The following is a 20067-nucleotide window of genomic DNA, read 5'->3' as shown; positions in this document are numbered from 1 at the left end:
GGGAAGACTGTTGGTTTATATAGAGACAATGGGGAGAAGATGCTACTTCTCAATTCATTTATTTCTTCAGTAAACATTTTCCTATTTAGTTTATGGTCTCAATATCTAGTTTCAAGTCTTCTTCAATACAGCATGATGCTCATTTAGTAAAGTATGGTCCCATTTAGAGTCAAACAGACCATAAAGCAGGGGATGCTTTAGGGCGTGGCTACCGGTGATTAACATGTTGCCATGCTAGCAACAGGATAGGGGTTTAGTGATATGTTGATAAAGGGAATTGATGGGGGTCGAACAATTTCAAACCGGCTATCAACTTGAACCAGTTCTCGATTCCCATTCCTATTTCTCATTAACATTCAGGCTCCTGTGAATCCTGGTGATTGATATTGACCTGTCAGCACCACTGACATGCTGAAGAGCTTTATGGTTTTATTCACAAAATATTGGTTATGGTGTAGAGAGCAGTAGAAAACAAGCATTTAATTACCCTTTCCAAACAAACAAGTGAATTGTTTTAAAGTAACAAGTGGGCTTTGCTTTGATACTGAAACAGCAGCTGCTTGTTTGTTCACATTCAAGGCCCCGGTGTGTCTTTGCAGCCTGGCACTCAGCCGGCACTTCTGTCAAACATGAAGGAAACCCACTTTGCAATAGTATCAAGTCATTGTACAGTCTGGTTTCCCATTGAGAAAGATAAGAAGAGTAGCTTATTCCTTATGATATTCAATGACTCCAGTTACTTTAAGTGCCAATGCATTACTGTGGATGTCCTAATTTGAATCAAGAGGCAAACACGGCATGTGATTTGATAGTTCTAGTCACAGCAGGCAATGTGCTCCCCTCCAAGGACATGATATAATGTCTGCTTTGTTATACTGTATATCATCTGTTCAGACAAGTGTTTCAACAGTGAAAATTCAAATTGAAAAGCATAATTTTGTCCTACTTCAACATTTGTCAAAAATGAGGAAGTTCACTACATGTCAAAATACAACATTATGGAGCTGCTGGTGGAACAGTGGTTAGAGCAGTCGCCCCATGTAAAGAGGCTGAATGTCCTCCAGGCAGCGGCCGTGGGTTTGACTCTGACCTGCGGCTCTTTGCTGCATGTCCCCCAACCCCCCCCCCCCTTTCACCCCATTTCCTGTCTGTCCTATAAAATAGAGTCCTGAAAAACTGCCCTAAAAATATTTAAGAAATATTCAACATCTCAGAGGAAGTAGATGGTTCATCAAACTAGATATTCTTTGAGAACTTTCCACAATGATATTTGTCGGATTTGTTAAAATACTATATAAAGTACAATAACCAATTCTATGTCAGTGTTTCAATTGCCATGTCTAAATAAATGTAAATAAATACAGGAAATTGCCTTATTTTTAGTTCACTTCCTTGAAGTTGAAACTGGTCTCAAATTGTAGATGAGATGTTATCTTCCCTTTGCCACAGAATTTCTCTGTCTTCACATTCTTGTATTCCATTGGGATTGGCTGCATTTAGTACTTGTGCTGGCTGCCAGTGACATAAGGCCGAATAAAGCCTCTCTTCTTTCTTCTCTCCTTCTTTTCCTCTGTCTCTATGCTCTGATGCTGGTATACCAGAGGAATGCACAGCTGAATTCCTCTGCAGGGCTGGAAACAGCAGAGCAGCTATAAAGGCCGGTGCTCATGTTGCCCTGCTAAATATGTACCAGTAGAACATGGAAGTGCCAGAAATCTGCAGTTAATCGACGGGCCACTTGAGGCTGGCTCCAAAAGCGAGTCAGTCCCCATAGAGCCCAATGTTAAAGTCACCACTTTTGTTCTAATTCTTAATATAAAGTAAATGTTGATTGCACAATGTTATGGAGAGGAAAGCACTTAAGGGTGGCCTTCTTATGAAGGTAATAAAATAATAACATGGAGGCTTCATAGTCAGAGCAAACCCTTTTCCCTTCCACATCGTCCACAGCAGCGCTCCACAGCTTCACTACTGTCTTCTTAGCCTTTACAATGAACTGCATCACTGCTTACCAGAGGGCATTTCACTGAGGAGCAAGTCAACAAAACAGCCTACAGGAGCTATCGTCAGGTAACGTTAGCGTAATGACAGATGGTGGAACAACTGGGGTAACTATGGAAACTCTTATGTTACCCAACAAAAGAAAGCCCAAAAGAGCCCAGTGGACGGAGGGAGGGGGAGAGTGATAAGAACCGTTATCTCCAAAGCAATTTCAGTCAAAAGCAACTGGAAGACGACAAATAACCAAGTCCAGTTGCTTTTGACTGAAATTGCTTTGGCGATAATGATGACCTGGACAAATGAGAACATTCACAGGCTGATAAGAGCAGTTCTCTCTGTTAAGCTCGAAAAGTAACAAAACCTGTCTACTATTACTATCTGCTTTTACTCTTCCTTTATCATACAGAGTGTTTCACTCTGCCTTTATCAGAGCTGAGAGCTGAGCACAGCAAATTTCCATTTCCATGCCCAGAAAAGATATCAGTCCCAATCCATTGACTGCATTATCTGGGGTTGTCCCTCAGGAGGCACCAGGCTGAGGCTATAGCATCCTCCACTTTGCTAGCTCGACGTCTGGAAGAAGGTCACGCCCCTCTCTCCTTGGCGTTGGGTAGAGGACGTGATGACCCACCTCAAACTTGAACAACTTAAATACACTGCCCGGGGCACTACCCATAGATATTATAAAGTCTGGCGACCATTTCGATCGTACTTTGAAGATGAACTCCCCTTAACTTAGTGTAGCCAACCCCCCCCCCTCCCTTTTGTCTTGTGTTTATATATTACTCTATATATGCAGTTATGTGTGAATGTGCCGAATGTCCTGTTTGTTTTTTTATTGATTTTCTACTCATTATTACTATTAATATTTACTGCATTATTGTTATTTATATATTGGATTTCATTTTTTTTTTTTGCTTTCCCTCTTGTCTGGGATATTCTACTGTCAATGTATAATGTCAATAATAATTTTGATAATAATAATAATAATAATAATAATAATAATAATTAACAACTTAAATTTACCAGTTAGCCCTGCTGGTGGCTAAACGTAGATGCGTCTCATGTTTATTTTCATTGCCCTGATTGGTCATAGTGCTGTCCAATGCGTGCAGTGGTATTTTGAAGGGCTGCTTTGGTGCCACCCCTTGCGTTGGGAATTGTTGACTTTATTTTCCCGTCCAGTGCAGCGGGTCAGGCAGGTGACACACACAGACTGATATGGTCAATCTGGATACGGTTAATATGTTTATGTGCACTACTGATGTGGTCTGTGCAGCAGGTTAAAAAACTCTGCTGCCCCTGCTTTTGTACATTGTGCGTCCATTCCCCATGTATTTTGGCTGGAGCCACCGTGAGCTGACACTTTGAGCTTCATTTTGGCTCTACAGAAACCTGTAGATGGCATCACAGAATCTACATCCATATGTTATACAGTCTATGGTGGGGACATACTCGCTGTGTCTGTTTGATCACAGTCATCGAGGCAAACGACACACACACTCAAACTTAAATGAGCTTAAATGCGAGGCGGGCTCTGTATTTGTTAAGCTGGTGATTAAACTAACTTCTGTGCACAGATGGGCTTCCACACACATGCTGATTGTGACTGACAGAGGTTTTTAATTCACCCAACACCGCAAAGTAAGTACCCTGTAATCGATAAGCAAATCCCCTGCTAGAGGAGAGCAATATAATGAATAAAAACACTTACTGCAGACATGACCTGGTAACAAGTAGAAACATCAGCATACTGTTTAAATTACAGTCACAATAATCATTATTGTGAAGCTGCTGTAGATAAACATGGTACCGCTAGGTTGTCGTAACAGTAGTGGTTTACTAGACGTCCCCATCAGGTGGTTTTGGCACTGTCACAACAGGGTAAACACAGCTGCATCTAACATTAACAGATGCTTGGTTTGATGTGGGTGTGCCAGGTAGTGAGCACTGAATAAGGACACTGTCACTACCTTCCTGCTGTCCCACGTTCATCAAATGGAGTCTTTATTGATTTTGAGGAGCTGCAACTGTGTCTACTGACACATCTGTGAAAGATGAGGCCTGTCACGATAACAAATTTTGCTGGGGGATACATTTTCCCAGAAATTATTGCTAGAAGCGATAATACTGCTTTGATTTGATATTGATTTTCAACTGATAAAATGATTATGGCATAATAATGCAAGTCCAACCTTTCAAAGATCAATAAATGTTTATTTCTAAAGAATATTTAACAATAGAACTGAAAGACATTTGAAATATCTAAAATAAATAAACCCACCCAACACAATAAATCAAATGGACTCTCAGTCTGTTTTAACACATTGGTGTGTTTAGTCTCTATTGTTTTACAACAAGTGCGTCACAGCAGCTCGGTCAGGTGAAGTGGTTCACTGCGGTCATTGAGTTTGAACCTGAAGCTGAAGCTGAACCTGAACCTAGCGTGTCCTCAAATCTACTCCTCACAGGGCTCTCCTGCTGCACTCTGGGTAACTCGAGGGGTCCTCCCCACACAGAGACTGTGCTGCTGACAAGTGACTGACACGACACAAGATGAGGGTTAACTCCTCATTACACTGAGGAAGCGACAGATGCACCAGAGTGAAAACAATTATCCTCCTGTCTTTTAGATAGAGGGACACTAGGAAACGCAGGAAAAATGGAAATTATCGCGGCTGGAAAAATTATCCAGTTCATTAAAAGTTATCATGCGATTAATTGCTTTATTGATTAAAGCGACAGGGCCAGGAAAGACTTCCTTTAGCAGCAGAGTGGTGTCAAATAAATGTATTGTAACAGCTATCTTTTTATAATGGTCTGTAAAGGTAATATTAGAAAGTGAAACCAGAGACCAAACACTGTTACTAAATCGGACACCCCTACCCTAATACAGGTTTAGTTGTGTTGATCACGGTGCAGGGTGTGCACTGACTGTGAGTCAGTATTGTTCAGCCCACATTCTGCTGCAGCAGTGTTAGTGAAGCCCACCATCAAACAGGATGTTTGAGTGCGGCAGGGGAAAGTATACAATAGCTACTAGCTACTATCGGTTGCAAAGAGCTGTATGTACTTTGCAGCACTGTGAACTTGTGGTCAATTGGTTTTCATCACAGCTTCTGCTTTTCTGGAGCTTCTATACTTTTAGTGAAACCAGAAGTCAAGTGTTCTTTTACCTTTTTATCATTTCACATCTCCTAAAGATACAAAACCGAAATGATTAAATAATAATCCATCCAACTAACAGCTGTGGTCCATCTGTGTAGAGCCAGTCTGATATTAATGATTTTTTTTATGTTAGAGAACAACAATTTTCTTTAAGAGAAATATTGAATGGAGGATTTTAACATGTGACTAGGGGACGACTAATAATGGGAATTTTTTCCCCCTAATCGCTCATAAATAATTTTATTTTAAAACTGTACTTCGCCCAAGCACAAAAGGCGTTAAAAATCACCAGACAGAAGGATCACAATTATACAAGCAATAATTAGAGCCACATCAGAAAATGTATTTTAAATAATTGTCCAAAAGGTCCAAATAATGTTCCCCAACAGAAACAGTCCAAAGTTAAATCAAAAATCACTTTATGGTTTCAAGCACAACACAATAAAGAAAGATTTTCAGTTTGTTTAATTCTGTTTTAGTTGTTTTTTTGTAGCAGTGAATCAACTTCTCAAACTAAACAATATGGGACTTTTCAGTTTCTTTTTTCCCCCCTAATATAATGGTAGGGGAAACACTGAACATAAACATAACAACATAAACACTTCACCATAATACAACCTGACTACATTTGAGATGTGATTCAAATACCATATAGCTTTACAAGGTACAGTAGGCATATTCTATACTTTTCTATTTTGCATCAACGAGCCCACTTATCACTGTCAAAACACCACCTGTGATGTCAACAAATTGGGCCATTTTTACATATTTATATTAACACAGTGGCCTATTCTGTCTACCTATTGAACTACTGACCACCTGTTCACACACAAGCAAACACACACAAACCACACTGCCAGAGACAAACACAACAACCTCTCAATCACTGTGAACAATTCTAATTATCATTGATCACAAATACACTCAGTTAAGCACACTTTAGTTATTCAACTTACCCACTATCACTCAGTAATAGCCATAACACCTAATCGCTGGACAACCTCCTTAAAATCCCACAAAGCTGTGTCCGTTAACTGAACTTCTCTGTTTTGTTATTGTGAAAAGGCATCGACTTTGCCACCTAGCCTACTTTGTCAATCGACTTAGTTCGTAACATCATAAGGTTTATATATATATATATATATATACATATGGTAAATCACAAGTTAATTCATTCATTTATCTTTAACCACTTGTCCATATCAGGGTCGAGGGGGGGCTGGAGCCGATCCCAGCTAACATTCGACAACTCAATAACAATTTAACTGGTTTAAGTGTGTGATCTGCTCAGATTAATTTGTGATAAAACATCTATCTCCCGTCCATTATGTTTTAAATTCTACATTTATCATTCTCATCACGATATTCTACTCGATAACGTTACTTATTAAACCAAAAATAGACTTGATGGTTAACTCTCCCACAGGTGTGTCGATCAGCAGCATGGAATAACGTTCAAAGAAATTCACTAAACAGGACACAAATATGTGGGATTTGAGGAGTCGGTCCAGCTTTTACAGTTAGTGGTTATAAATGTGAGTGATAGTGAAGTCAGCTCATTCAATGTGCTTGACTTTGTTTAGTGGCGTTTAGTGTTAGCCAACAACACCAACACTTTGCTTCTGGAAGCAAAGTTTCAGTCTAACTGACTGACTTTAAACTTCACTTTGAATCAGAAACTAACCAGTGTAACATGAAAGCATGGTGGAGCCACATTATTAAGTCTATATAGCCACAGTATGTGGTGGAATTAGCAAACTAGCTAGCCAACTAGCCGCAGTTCTTGTCAATCACATCACAGTAGGGCGGGACTAGGCAGAACACCCGTGGGAACTGTGTGCAGCTCACTGACCAATCAGAGAACTTGTTTCCATTCTAATTTGCATTGTTTTACCCAACACACAGAAGGCCCCCAAGTGTCACAGAATGATAAATGGAGGGAAAAAAATGACTTTTTTGGCCAAAAAACGGTTTTGACCCGGCCCTAAGGGAGCACTCACACTGACGTCGTTATAGACGTCTCACTCAGAGTTGTCTCTGAGGAAATGAGGGCCTACTCACACTGTCCTTCTGGCCGGGGCCAAAACCGGTTTTTCAGCTAAAGCCTAGTACCTTTAAGCAGTGTGAGTGCACCCGTTCCGCGCATAACTGCGGCCAGCAGGCCGTCCACGGCCCGCTTGAAAGAGATGGGCTTTAGCGGAGCCGTTTGCACATGTACGAGCACGAGCGTGCGCACGTGTACGAGCACGAGCACGGGCCCTACGGCAGTAGCGTTATGTCCGCCTGTTCGGACATGTAAATAGAAGGAGGGACCATGCGCCGGACAACAACAACAGTGGCGGTGAAAGGTTCACGTTGGTGTGGTGCGGAGGTGGAGTGTTTACTGCAGATTTGGTCGGATGAAAATATTCAAAAACAGTCGGCAAGACGCACAAAAACTCCGAGGTCTGTGGAAAGATTTGTAAACAAAGCCACACACACGCGTGTGTGCGTGTGTGCGTGCGTGTGTGTGCGTGTGTGTGTGTGTGTGTGTGTGTGTGTGTGTGTGTGTGTGTGTGTGTGTGTGTGTGTGTGTGTGTGTGTGTGTGTGTGTGTGTGTGTGTGTGTGTGTGTGTGTGTGTGTGTGTGTGTGTGTGTGTGTGTGTGTGTGTGTGTGTGTGTGTGTGTGTGTGTGTGTGTGTGTGTGTGTGTGTGTGTGTGTGTGTGTGTGTGTGTGTGTGTGTGTGTGTGTGTGTGTGTGTGTGTGTGTGTGTGTGTGTGTGTGTGTGTGGCAGAACTTTGGGATGATGGAAGCCTCTGTGAAGTGACGCTACTGGCTCCTTGTTCAACACATTGGAAGTCTGCAGGTGCACAGCAAATGTACCTGTTTTCAGGAGCATATTTCACAGCTTTTTCCACAAATTAGTATTAGTGTTAATGCCCGACAAGGTAAATTATTTGGGAGGCCAGAACCAATTGACGCGCAGTGATTGAGCATTTTAATGGGGACATCCCTGGCAACCAGATGTCAGATTGGATCCTCGCACTGAATATCCCTTTTGCCAAAATAAAATTTAAACAAATATTTAAAAATTATTTATTTTGGGGTGCTTGTTTTCTGTTTGCTGTCTCTATTTTGACTATGAATAAACAAAGCCAGGGCTGTATCGTGGAATCTCTGTATGGAACGCCTACAGTCACAAGACGTGCTGAAATAGGGCTGGGCGACAGCAGGTGACGGGCTGGTGGAGGAACAAAGATCCATGTGGACTGTGTATGGCAGCAGCAGAGCACTGTGCGCACTCATTCATGTGGATGTCTTATAGACGTGTGGATTGATACATTGATATAGGCCAAGTGTATCTCTTTGGTGACATATGGCTACTGCACTGCAAGCTTCAGGCATTGGTGGATAGTGCAGAGTGTGGGCAGAGGATCTGCTGTTTCACATGCTGGACTATAATGAGTTGTACTGGCATGTTAAGATAAGAAGTTATTTTAATATTCCTGTGGTTTTTGGTCGACACTTTAAAACAGTGTGGTGTGACGGACGTGAGATAGAGGCTGAGATACAGTATCGGACTGTTGACAGCACAGGCAGGAAAGGATGACTGTTGTCATTTTACAATGGAAGTCTGAGCTGACAGGAAGTGAACTCAGCTAAGAAAGGTCTTCAGGCACTGATGATGGAGCTGCTAGGAGCCAATGCCCATGCTGATCTCTGCTAATGGTTCAAGGAACACTAGCAGTCAGACACATTAGACAGAAAGCAACAGTTAATTCAGATTCAAATGATCTAAAACATTTTAGAAGTATGAGAAATAAACATCTAATTAATTAAACACATTTCTAATGATAATTAGGCCGTAGCTTTTTGTAATAAGTGCCAAAATGCCTAATATGAAAGGCATTTTCACTGATCTTTCTAAGTCGCACAACATGCAAACATCTGAAGCAACGCCCTTGGCTTTGACGCTCTACTCCGACCTTTTTTTTATGTTGGAGCATGGTGCATGCAGATGGTGAAAGTTTGTTGACAAGCTGTCTTCGAAGCTAACCGTTTTCCGACATAGTTTGTAGATCAGCGTCATTTGAGCAAAATCCGTGTTTTGGGGGCCGACCTGCAGCAAAGGAGCAAAGGGTCGCAGGTGGGAGTTGAACCCGCGGCTTATAAAGAACAACATAAGTTATTGTTTTTAGAACGTGCATGCCTATTAACAGCCTCATATTGTTTAACAAAATACATGAATTCATGCTTTTCCTTGAAATATGCTTTCAGTATTGTTTTCTGGTGTTTTCCTTCCCAATGAATACGATTGGCTGCTGTGGACTTTAGTGCACTCTTCCTCATTTCTCAGTAATTATTGTTGTGACTCAGCACTTCCTCTTTGACTCAGGGTGGAGTGGGAAGCATTCGCAGCACATTTTCAGAATACTCCGGACTCTCCCAGTCTTTAACTTGATACTAACCAAACTGGAAGAATGAAGGATGAAGTAGTCTTGGCCTTTTGGTCCTATATGATAATATTAAAGGCAGCCGCTTTAACATGCAGACCTGAATGAGCTTTAGATGAGTCCCATCTTATCTTTCTTTAAGCCAGACAAACTGTCCTTACGTTCACTGTGGACAGGATACACTGTTCCCAACTGAATCATAGCTGGGATATACAGATAGCTGAAATGCCCTTTTATGGCACTGAAAGGCTTTTTAAAACAGGAAATGACATCAGTACATCTGAGCGGCATCTCACAAGAACCCTGTCATGTCAAAGCAGAGGAAGATCCAAGTCTGTGAAGATGTTATTTCATCGAGGACTAATGACTAAACAACATAAGCAACACAAGGAACAGAGGGAAGCTCGAAGCAGTGTGGTGTATCATGTAGTGCTCGATGGCAGCAGTGAGCCTTACATGTTAGAGCCAGAGGCCTGAAGTGTGTTCAAACATGTTGCTGCAGAGGAATCCACAGTCAGCCAGTAAAGTATTTGGGAGGACTGATTTGGGGTGGGCGGTGTACCGGATTTGTCACCATTACCAGTGTCATGTTCTGCCACTACGGGGATTTTGCAAAACCTTCATTACCCTAATAAACACACACACACGGCTTTATTTCAGCACACACGAGGGAGATCTACTTTCTACAACACCCACAAAGTTTAGATCTACTGTCCACAGTTATGTACAAACTCACAAGGCCACTGTCCTTAAAGGTGAAGTCTGGGCCAGTAAAGCTTGCTTATAAAGCGAGTGGCAGTTTACCGTGCCAGGTTCACACAGCAGGCGGAAACTGCAGTGATAGTTTTGGCAAAAAGGTTATTTTGGGCGGTTGTGGCTCAGTAGAGAGTGGGTCGTCCTCCATTCGAGAGATCGGCGGTTTGAGCCCCAGCTTCCCTGGTCCGCATGTCTAAGTGTCCTTGGGCAAGACACTGAGCCCCGAATTGCTCTCTGTGCTGCGCATAGTTGTGTAAACTTGGTGTGAATGGTTAGATTAGATGGTATGTAGATGTCCACTGTCATCACTGTGAATGAATGGCTGAATGTGACAAGTAGTGTGAAAGCACCTTGAGTAGTCAGAAGACTAGAGAGGCTTGCTTTATAAGTACCAAAAACATATCTTTCTGCAATTATTATGACTGATATGGCAATTGCGACATAATTCACATTATTGAAGGGAATGTTCACTTTTGCCAGATTAATTCATTGATAAGATTAAAGAATATATTCAAATGATCATTAACATTTTGAATGATTTTGGCGAGGATCTGTACCTAGCAAAGATTTTTTTCTTGAGTCTGTATAATAGGACTGCAGCACCACAATACTTAAATGCCAACAGATAGGATTGCACCTCCCTAGCTTTATAAGTACAGGACCACCTCAATCGCTTTCCTTTTCCTTTGTGCTGTAAAGTGAGTCGTCATTTCCCCGGGGGTCCGCACACAGCGGCAGACAAAATTGCATCATAGTACTTCATAGTTATAAGATAAAACAGAAAAGTTATCTGTTTTGACTTTAATACACAATGGTATTTGACACACATTTGGCCATTTGAATAGAGATGCACCATCCAGTGTTTTCTGATCCAATCAGATACCGATACCTGGGCTGAGCGTATCGGTCAATACCTAATACCGATCCGATCCTATTGTTGAATGAATGAAGCGTATACCTGTCCATGTGAGTGAAGGCATCAGGCTTGATATAAACATTTAGCCTTGTTTAAAAAAGGTAACAAATGAACACAGATATAAATGTACTTAATATTATTTATGAAGAAATAACAAAGTGTGGATTAGCAGCAAAAAGAAATAAATAACACTTCCATGTAAAGTGCACTGCAGACATATATTTTAAAATGTAAACTTAAACCCTAACCGCTGTTGCAAACATAGAATTGAAGTGACTAGATCGCTGTAACTGTATTGCTGTGTATGATATTAATAAAAAGAAATGACTGGATTGGAAAGCTGGATCGATTGGGTCGGAATGCAGAATCATTCATCCGATATCTGATCCAGCTTATTAGTCAATATCAGAGGCGATATCAGTGCATCTCTAATTAGAATAGAATAGAATAGAATCAAATAGAAATACTTTATTGATCCCAAACTTCAGCATTGCAGTGTTTTGATTGGTCATGAAAAAATAACAGCATGTGTTCTGTAAGTAAGAAGTGTTGGCTGAATCCAAATGATTGAAACCTGGTCTGTTTCCTTTTCTTTAGAGTTCATTATCTGACTGGGCAGGAGGGCTATCACAAAACACCGCTTTACATCAGGTATTTACTTCACTCACCTGCTTTCTAGTTTGAATATACTCATGTGGATATTGAATTCAAAGTACAGAAAATTAGGTAGGATAAACAGTGAGTCACAAATTACAAATAAACATCTTTTACAGAAATTTGTAAAAAAAGAAATGATATGTGTGTACACACACCATATTTGCCAGGAAAAGGCAAGTGTTACTTACTTTTCTAGTTAGCTGTATTCTGAGATCTGATCCCCTCCCAGCTACTCACCCCAGCTACATCCGCCTGTCATTGAGGAGGGAGCCAGAAAAAGAAGGAGGAACTGAGGGTGATACAGTGTCAGCAGGGTGTGTGGCAGTAGGTGTCAGGGTGTCTGTGTTGTGACATTCAATCCCTCTGAGCTCTGATGCCAACACATGCCATGCTGATTTCTCACTCCATGGTGTCACTCTGCAGCTACATGTCATGTCCAAACAGCTTCATAAAGAAAGCTGCTGTCTCTCTCTTTCCCCTGCAGTATTTTGGTTTTTACAGCCCACAACTTTACTGTTTACTCTGTTAGTCTCATCACTCTAATCCTCATTTCCAGCAGCAGCAGGCAGCTGTTGTCAGTAAAAACACTCAGTGACACTTTCTAACACATCCGTCATGCTTTCTTTTGAATGCATGAAAATGCATCACACATTACTTACCACCAACACTGAAACATGCATTATAGAGCAAGTACATTTTGATGCATTATGCATTTGAAGTGCGTTATGCTTCAAAATGTACTTCACTTTATTTAACACATACAGGGATAACTTATGACACTGCCTGGATACCCCTAAGAGTCCTGACTTCAGCTGATTGTCGGAGTGTGTATAGGAGAGTATACGTAGGTTGTCAGAATGTATATAGTGTATGTATATGTGTATATATATATATGTGGGAGGGGGCTGTAAGTACAAAGCCGTAGCCATGCTGTTTATCACAGGTGATGGTAACATCCATCAGCCCTTCATGTCCGTCAGCTCTGAATATAGCACAGTTATCTGTGGGCCCATGTCTCGGGCTAATCTGGGTGGGTTAAATACCACTGCCTATGAATACATGGTAGTTATCTACGACGCTGTTTATCCTTCAGCGTGAATGCTAATGCTAATGCAGCCCTCGCTCTGTTATTCACTTTCTCAATCATGTTTTCTTCCACACTATGTTTGAGAGGCATACCCTTTTACCAGGGTTCATAGGCAGTACGGAATAGTATGGAAAAGTATGGAATTTAATCGGAGTAATTCCCAGGTCTGGATAAGTTTGGAAAAGGGGAAAAGAGTTTGGAAAAATTTTTGTGTTGTGTCCAGACTATTATCTCACTTTCTAAATTAAAATATATTAATATATACAAATCAAAACAAGTTAACTAACGCAACACAGCCGACCTGTAGATGATATGAAACTAATCATGGGGTTACCATGGTTACCGTTCGCCCTGCGACTGCGATTCTCATTCTCATAAAGTATGTTTACTCAATCTAAAGCCAATGAAGCCCAGAACGTAGTTCCTGGTTAATTGTCCATCTCTACTGTTCCTGTCCGTAATGTTACAGGTTCACAGTTGTTCATTTCACTCTGTGGGGCGGCTGTGGCTTGGTGGCAGAGTGGGTCGTCCTCTGTTCGAGAGATTGGTGGTTCGATCCCCATCTCCCCCTGGTCCACATGTCGAAGTATCCTTGGGCAAGACACTGAACCCCGAATTGCTCCCCGTGCTGTGCATGGGTGTGTAAATGTGGTGTGAATGGTTAGATCAGATTAGATGGTATGTAGATGTCCACTGCCATCAGTGTGAATGTCTGTGTGAATGGGTGAATGTGACAGACACTGTGAAGCGCCTTGAGTAGTCAGATGACTAGAAAGGCGCTATATAAGTCCATTTACCATTTACTCTTGTTGTTGTGCGTTGAACATGTCTCAGTTTGGACTTCATTCACTTATATGAGCTACAATACGTAGGTAAAAATGTCTTGTAATTATAGACAAGATATACAATTATATACAATAACATGGCAACATAATGGCATAGTCAGAATTTCACATACGTATTAAAAGTTATATTTTCAAACCATTTATTTACATAATAAGCATCTAACAATTGGTATTCAGATGTTTAATATTGACTGAAAACTCCTTTGAGAAGTCTGGAAATTTGAAATGGAAAAATTGTAGGAACCCTGTCTTACATCAAAGTTAGAGATGGGCCAGAGAATTCGACTGAACCAAACATTCAAATTCAAGCATACACATACAATCTAATATATGTGTCTAATATGTATGTTGTTGGGAAAAATCACCTGTATTCCAAAAAGAGTCTGTGTGATTGTGTGAACCATGTGTGTGGGTCAGAACTGTTGATATGGGCGACGTTTGAGTTTTTAAAAAATTTATCTGAACTACTTCATTGGTCATCATGCAGGTGTGAGTTGGGTGGAGGTGCAGAGCAGCAATCATGGTGGCCCTCTCACTGAAGATTGGTGTGGGGAATGTGGTGAAGACCATGCAGTTTGAGCCCTCCACCATGGTGTACGATGCCTGCCGTATCATCAGGGAGAGAGTTCCTGAGGCACAGCTCGGCCAGCGTGAGTTCTCACACACACACACACACACACACACACACACACACACACACACACACACACACACACACACACACACACACACACACACACACACACACACACACACACACACACACACACACAGATTTGACTGGTTAGACATGCATTGATGAAAGAAGAGCCAGGCTCTCAGGCTCTCTTTTTATGCCTCCTCACTGGCGATAACCTAGTATTTTTTTTTTGGGTTGTCCGTCTGTTTATCCCATCCCATCTCAGGAACCCCTAGAGAGAATTTTTTCAAATTTGGTTCAAGGTTAGGAACCTTTTGGCACAAACGTCCACTGGAGGTTAAAGGTCAAAGTCACTGTATACTCATGTCTGTCAAATTCCTGTGACCATATTTCACGTTTGGTCAGATTTCTTAAATGGTAACACTGATCTTGAAACTGTGCTGATTGTAGAGGTCTGCAGATTTTTGTGAGGAATGTTTTGCCAAAAATTAGACTTGATACAGTACAGGACCAAACTTATGCCATCCCCCATTAGGTCATATCTCCATGACAACACTGAGGGTTTTCTTTGTACCAGGCTAGTTTTTATTTGATTGGAGGTTAAAGTTTATGAATAATTAGGGGCTTGGTCTCTTGAGTGACAGCTAGTCTCTGGCCCTCACTTCTTCATACACAAGTCAGCCAGATGGACGTATGTCTCTCCCCCCCAACGTCACATACATGCCCTTATTTGGTAAGAGGAAATGAGGAGGAGTCAAAGTCTGACAAGATGGAGACTCCTGTAGGAGAGGACAATTGGTTCAAGTTGAGAGAATGGACCCCGACGAAGATGCTATGTCCATTTTTTATGCAGTCTATGGTCTGGAGAAACTGTCTTTAAATGTACACCATTATAGACTTTCCTCTCTCTACAATGTGAGAAAAGGACTTTCCGTATGAAGTTTAGCCCATCAACTCTTTTTGGAAAAAGGCAAAAACCACCTCAAGCAAATGTAAAATGATTTTGGTGAATAATACCATTTCCAATTAACCTTTCTAAAGCGATTCTTAAAAATGGAAACAAAAATATCTGGATGGAAATATTACTAGTGATGGAAACATGACGCCTGGTTGGACAAGCTCATTTTCGCCCCTATGCCATGATGTGCACCGCTTCCGTTGGTAATTAGAGCCACAGTTTGCATCCATCTCAGTCCAAGCAGTGCTCCAACATTGTTCCAAAGAAAGAGAAGTGACCACTGTTAGATTTTCCCTGGCCTGCATGCTGTTTTCTCGTGTTTAATAAGTCTGTTTTGTGACAAACCTGACACACCAGAAAAAAATTCAGAAAGGTATACTCGTCTACTGATGAAGGGAAAGCAGTCTATAAGCCCATTTTTTTGCTGGTTTTTATGTTTTTAAAAAACTTGCATATACACACTCATTTTGGTGGTAAAAGAGTGTAATATCTCTTCACATATAAATTAAATAACTGTTAAGAATAAAAAAACCTAATCATTTCCTAAAGACGATGAACTTGTGGAAGTAAAACATCTGAGTGTAGGGTAAGTACAAAGTAACCCCAGACCCATGGAGTGGAATGCAGGAGAGAATGTTGCTGTAAACTGATAATAGCCCTAGTCCAAGCTATTTCAACAGTAGCTTTCTGCATTACGTGTTCAAGTCATTTTACATTTAGAAATGGGAAAGTTAATGCCAGTGTCTCTGACTTAGAATATACTTTAATGTCCCCATGGGGAAATTTGTCTTGGACTCATCAGAGCATAACCCAGTGATAAACGTACATCAACAAGTACATGACAGAGCACACATTACATAATATATAGGACACATTGACAACACGACACAGGGGGGCCCAATTGGCACAAGAATGTAAACCGCCCATGGAGCTCAGTTACACTTACAGAATAGATGGATAGACTCAGGATGGCAGTTAAAATGTAGATGCATAAGTTAACATAAAAATAAGAACCTTAACTTAACTCAACCTAATTCAACAACTTGTTTCTACTCTCCAGCATATGACACGATCCAGCTGGGTGGTCCCATTTTGAAATGTGTAATCTGATATATTTGGAGCAGATGTCTGTGTTTAAACAGGCATTGATCATCCAGAGACCCACTGACCTAGTTAATACAGACAGGGAAGCTAGTGCACATATTTTAAAAGTTATATCCAGTGCAAGTATTTGAGACAATAATAGCTCAATAGTGGCTGAATATCCTCATGTACTATATGCCAAGATACACACTGAGTGACTCACTCACTATTTCTGTTTCCTTATGCAGCCAATGACTATGGGCTGTTTCTGTCTGATGAGGACCCAAAGAAAGGCATCTGGTTGGAGGCAGGAAAGGCCCTGGACTACTACATGTTGAGGAATGGGGTGAGTCATTCTTGCACACATTCTGCATACCACTAAATGCCACTTAACTTTTAGCACACAACATCCTCCCATACAGAGATTAAATGGAAGGATACCAAAATGTGCCCAGTGTCAGTCTTGAACAAACCACCTTCCCATAAAGGAAATTATTTGGGACCCCAACAATCACAGGGATTATTGGCAGGGTTCTTGATAAACTTTTTTGATCACCAGCCATTGTGGCTGGTAACTTCCTAAAGTTACCAAGCCACAATCAGCATTTCATCAACATTGTTGGCATGAAAAACACAAATCAAGTACAATACATACAACAAGCATTTCATCAGGAGCCAGATGAAGGTCAATAGACCAAAACGTTGACTAAAGACTAAATAAAAGAGCTTCGAGTGAGTGCGGGAGCTTCAAGTGAGTGCGGGAGCACTTTTTAGGGGTCCAAGCCCCAGGGGGCTAGGGCCACGTGATGCAAGCAGCAGCTTCTATGTAATAGAAAAGCGTCTTTGAGTACTGGGGATCTGTTCCCAGCACCACCCCAAAGGAGAATGTGCATGCTGATTAAGCCTTGATATTATGGATAATCAAGCCTAAAGACTGACTTGTCTCCTCTGTCTGTCAGGACACTCTGGAGTATAAGAAGAAGCAGAGGCCTCTGAAGATCCGCATGCTGGACGGCACAGTGAAAACCGTCATGGTGGACGACTCCAAGATTGTCAGTGACATGCTCATGACCATCTGTGCTAGAATAGGTCAGCTCTGCCCCACACAGGTCACACATCACTTAGACAACTTTCTGATATGTTGGGGTGAAATACTGTCTACCCATTGGCTGACTACGGCCCTGACACCATTCTGTTTGATTGATCCTAAACTTGTGCTGCAAATACATGTAGTCACCTGAATCTGTTTGTGTATCAGGCATTACAAACTATGATGAATACTCGCTGGTGCGAGACATAGGTGAAGAGAAGAAGGAGGAGACCATGGGCACCCTGAAAAGAGACAAGACTCTGCTGAGAGACGACAAGAAGATGGAGAAGCTGAAGCAGAAGCTCCACACAGATGATGAGTGTATGACAAACACCAGCCCTCACACTCACCATCTTTAGCACACACCCTTCATGGCCTGTAGTTTCATGGAGGTGAAATGATGACACAGTGCCATGGTTTCACTAGAAATGATGAATCCTCTAATCTCTCAAATTTTGGTTTGGTTGATACAGCTTTGTTGGATTAGATGATGTGTCTATTTTATGAGTATTGTATTGACAGCTACCTGGGACAGACAACTGGCTTATACATTTCTTCCTCCTCCTCACTTGGCCTCTGCACAGCATGAGGTGGCAAAATACATTATAGGCCAGAGGATATATTTATGTATCAATGAAACAGTATGTGTAACATTATACTACATAAAATGAATATAAGGTGTATGGATGTATGTATGTACGTGCAAGTCCTCCACGAGGAGGGACAAGTGCAATACTTTTACGTTGTTTTTATGTCATTCTGTTGATTGTTGGAGCATGTGTTGCAAGGGAAAATTCTGTGTGAATGGAAAAGAAAGTTTTATTTCATTATATCTAATACCATATGAGAAAAATACCATAAACTTACCATTTGGAAGTAGTCACTAACTTACACTACCTTACCCAAGTCGTCCAAAGGCCAGAGTTTTACCTCTATCTGGAAACAGAATCATATACAGTTGGCAGCTGTGTCTCAGTTGGTAGAGCGAGTCGGCCAATGTCTCGGCCCTGGTCATGGATCTCTTCTTGTGTCTTGTCTTCTCGTTGTGTTCTTGGGCAAGACACTTCAACCACCTTGCCTCGTGTTAATGTGTATGACTGCTGTATGTTTGAGGAGGTGGTCGGAGGGGCCGTAGGCTGGATTAGCAGCCAGAATGAATGGAACCGCCTTAAGTACTGAGAAAGGCGCTATATACACATTAGTGATCCCCTAGTAACTTGAAGGTATGAACCCTCTCAACACAGGCCCTTCCAATGTCGATCGGGGCCGGGGTCTGTGATGTGTTTCCTTCTGAAATCAGTTATGAGTTCCTTGTTTTTTGTGGTGTTCTGTGAGAGGTTGTTCGCTGAACACCACGCTGTCAGCCTTTGGATCTCATTCCTGTAGGCAGGCTGGTCACCCCCTGAGATGAGTCCAATGATGGTCATTTGATGATAGTGTGTATAGGGAGTAGAGTAGTGGACTCAGCACACAGCCTTGTGGTGCCCCAGTGCTTAGCGTGGTGGTGGAGGAGAGGTGTGGGCCAAGAGATCCCTAAGGGGGGTAGTTTGCTTGTGGGAGTGTATGGAATGATTGTATTAAATACCTGGAAACTACTTCCATTTCTTTTATACTGTCAATGTTTTTTTATTTTATTTGTATTTCTTTTTTATTCGACAGGGACCGTGCATATCACTAAACATTTCTGTAAATATACCTGATTTAGCCAGAAGGCTAGTTTCCATCTGCAGTCCCTGGCCAGGTGTAACAGTAGGCTCCCTAAAAAGCAAATAACAAGAAGGGTTAAGTACATTGCATATTGTATATATTGTATATGGCCAGTAAACACACATTCCTGACGTACAAATAGCAAAGCCTGCAGCACTGATAAACCTACTTTAACCACATTTATTGAAAATGCATGTCACATTTGAAGTTGTAATGTCTTTTCTCAGTGAACTGGTTGGACCATGGCAGGACGTTGAGGGAACAGGGTGTGGAAGAGACAGAGATGTTGCTGCTGAGGAGGAAGTTCTTCTACTCAGACCAGAATGTGGATTCCAGAGACCCTGTCCAGCTCAACCTGCTCTATGTACAGGTACACAGACTACTCACACAGGCCTTGTAAATGTCTCAGAAGCATGCCAGTAAATCAGGCAAATCTGTTTCTTTTTTCTGCAATGCTTTGTAGTCTTCAATTGTTCTCCTGATTGTTGTTGGATGATATGTGCGTGTGCGTGCGTGCGTGTGCGTGGACAGGCGCGGGATGACATTCTGAATGGATCTCATCCAGTCTCCTTCGATAAGGCCTGTGAGTTTGCCGGCTATCAGTGTCAGATTCAGTTCGGCGACCACAACGAGACCAAACACAAGAGTGGATTCTTAGAGTGAGCGCTGCCTTCATACTCACACATTCACTGTTTTGTTTTTGTTACATCTATTATTTTTTGACA

At 41.6% G+C, this 20067-nt stretch overlaps 1 protein-coding gene across 1 annotated transcript in view; it reads left to right on the top strand.

Annotated features, from left to right (window-relative positions):
* Positions 1–20067, top strand: part of tln1 (talin 1) — an 89558-nt gene that overhangs the window by 4826 nt on the left and 64665 nt on the right. The window contains exons 2-8 of the mRNA XM_083929728.1: positions 11873–11926; positions 14352–14514; positions 16794–16891; positions 17505–17634; positions 17804–17956; positions 19570–19712; positions 19874–20001. Of these exons, the coding sequence (XP_083785854.1) occupies positions 14385–14514; positions 16794–16891; positions 17505–17634; positions 17804–17956; positions 19570–19712; positions 19874–20001 (782 nt within the window). The 5' untranslated portion in view covers positions 11873–11926; positions 14352–14384. The remainder of the gene's footprint in view (positions 1–11872; positions 11927–14351; positions 14515–16793; positions 16892–17504; positions 17635–17803; positions 17957–19569; positions 19713–19873; positions 20002–20067) is intronic.

This window comes from Echiichthys vipera, assembly GCF_963691815.1.
Source record: "Echiichthys vipera genome assembly, chromosome: 16".
Classification (NCBI taxonomy): domain Eukaryota; kingdom Metazoa; phylum Chordata; class Actinopteri; order Perciformes; family Trachinidae; genus Echiichthys; species Echiichthys vipera.
Note: the sequence above shows the minus strand (reverse complement) of the source record. Positions and strands in the feature narration are given on the sequence as shown.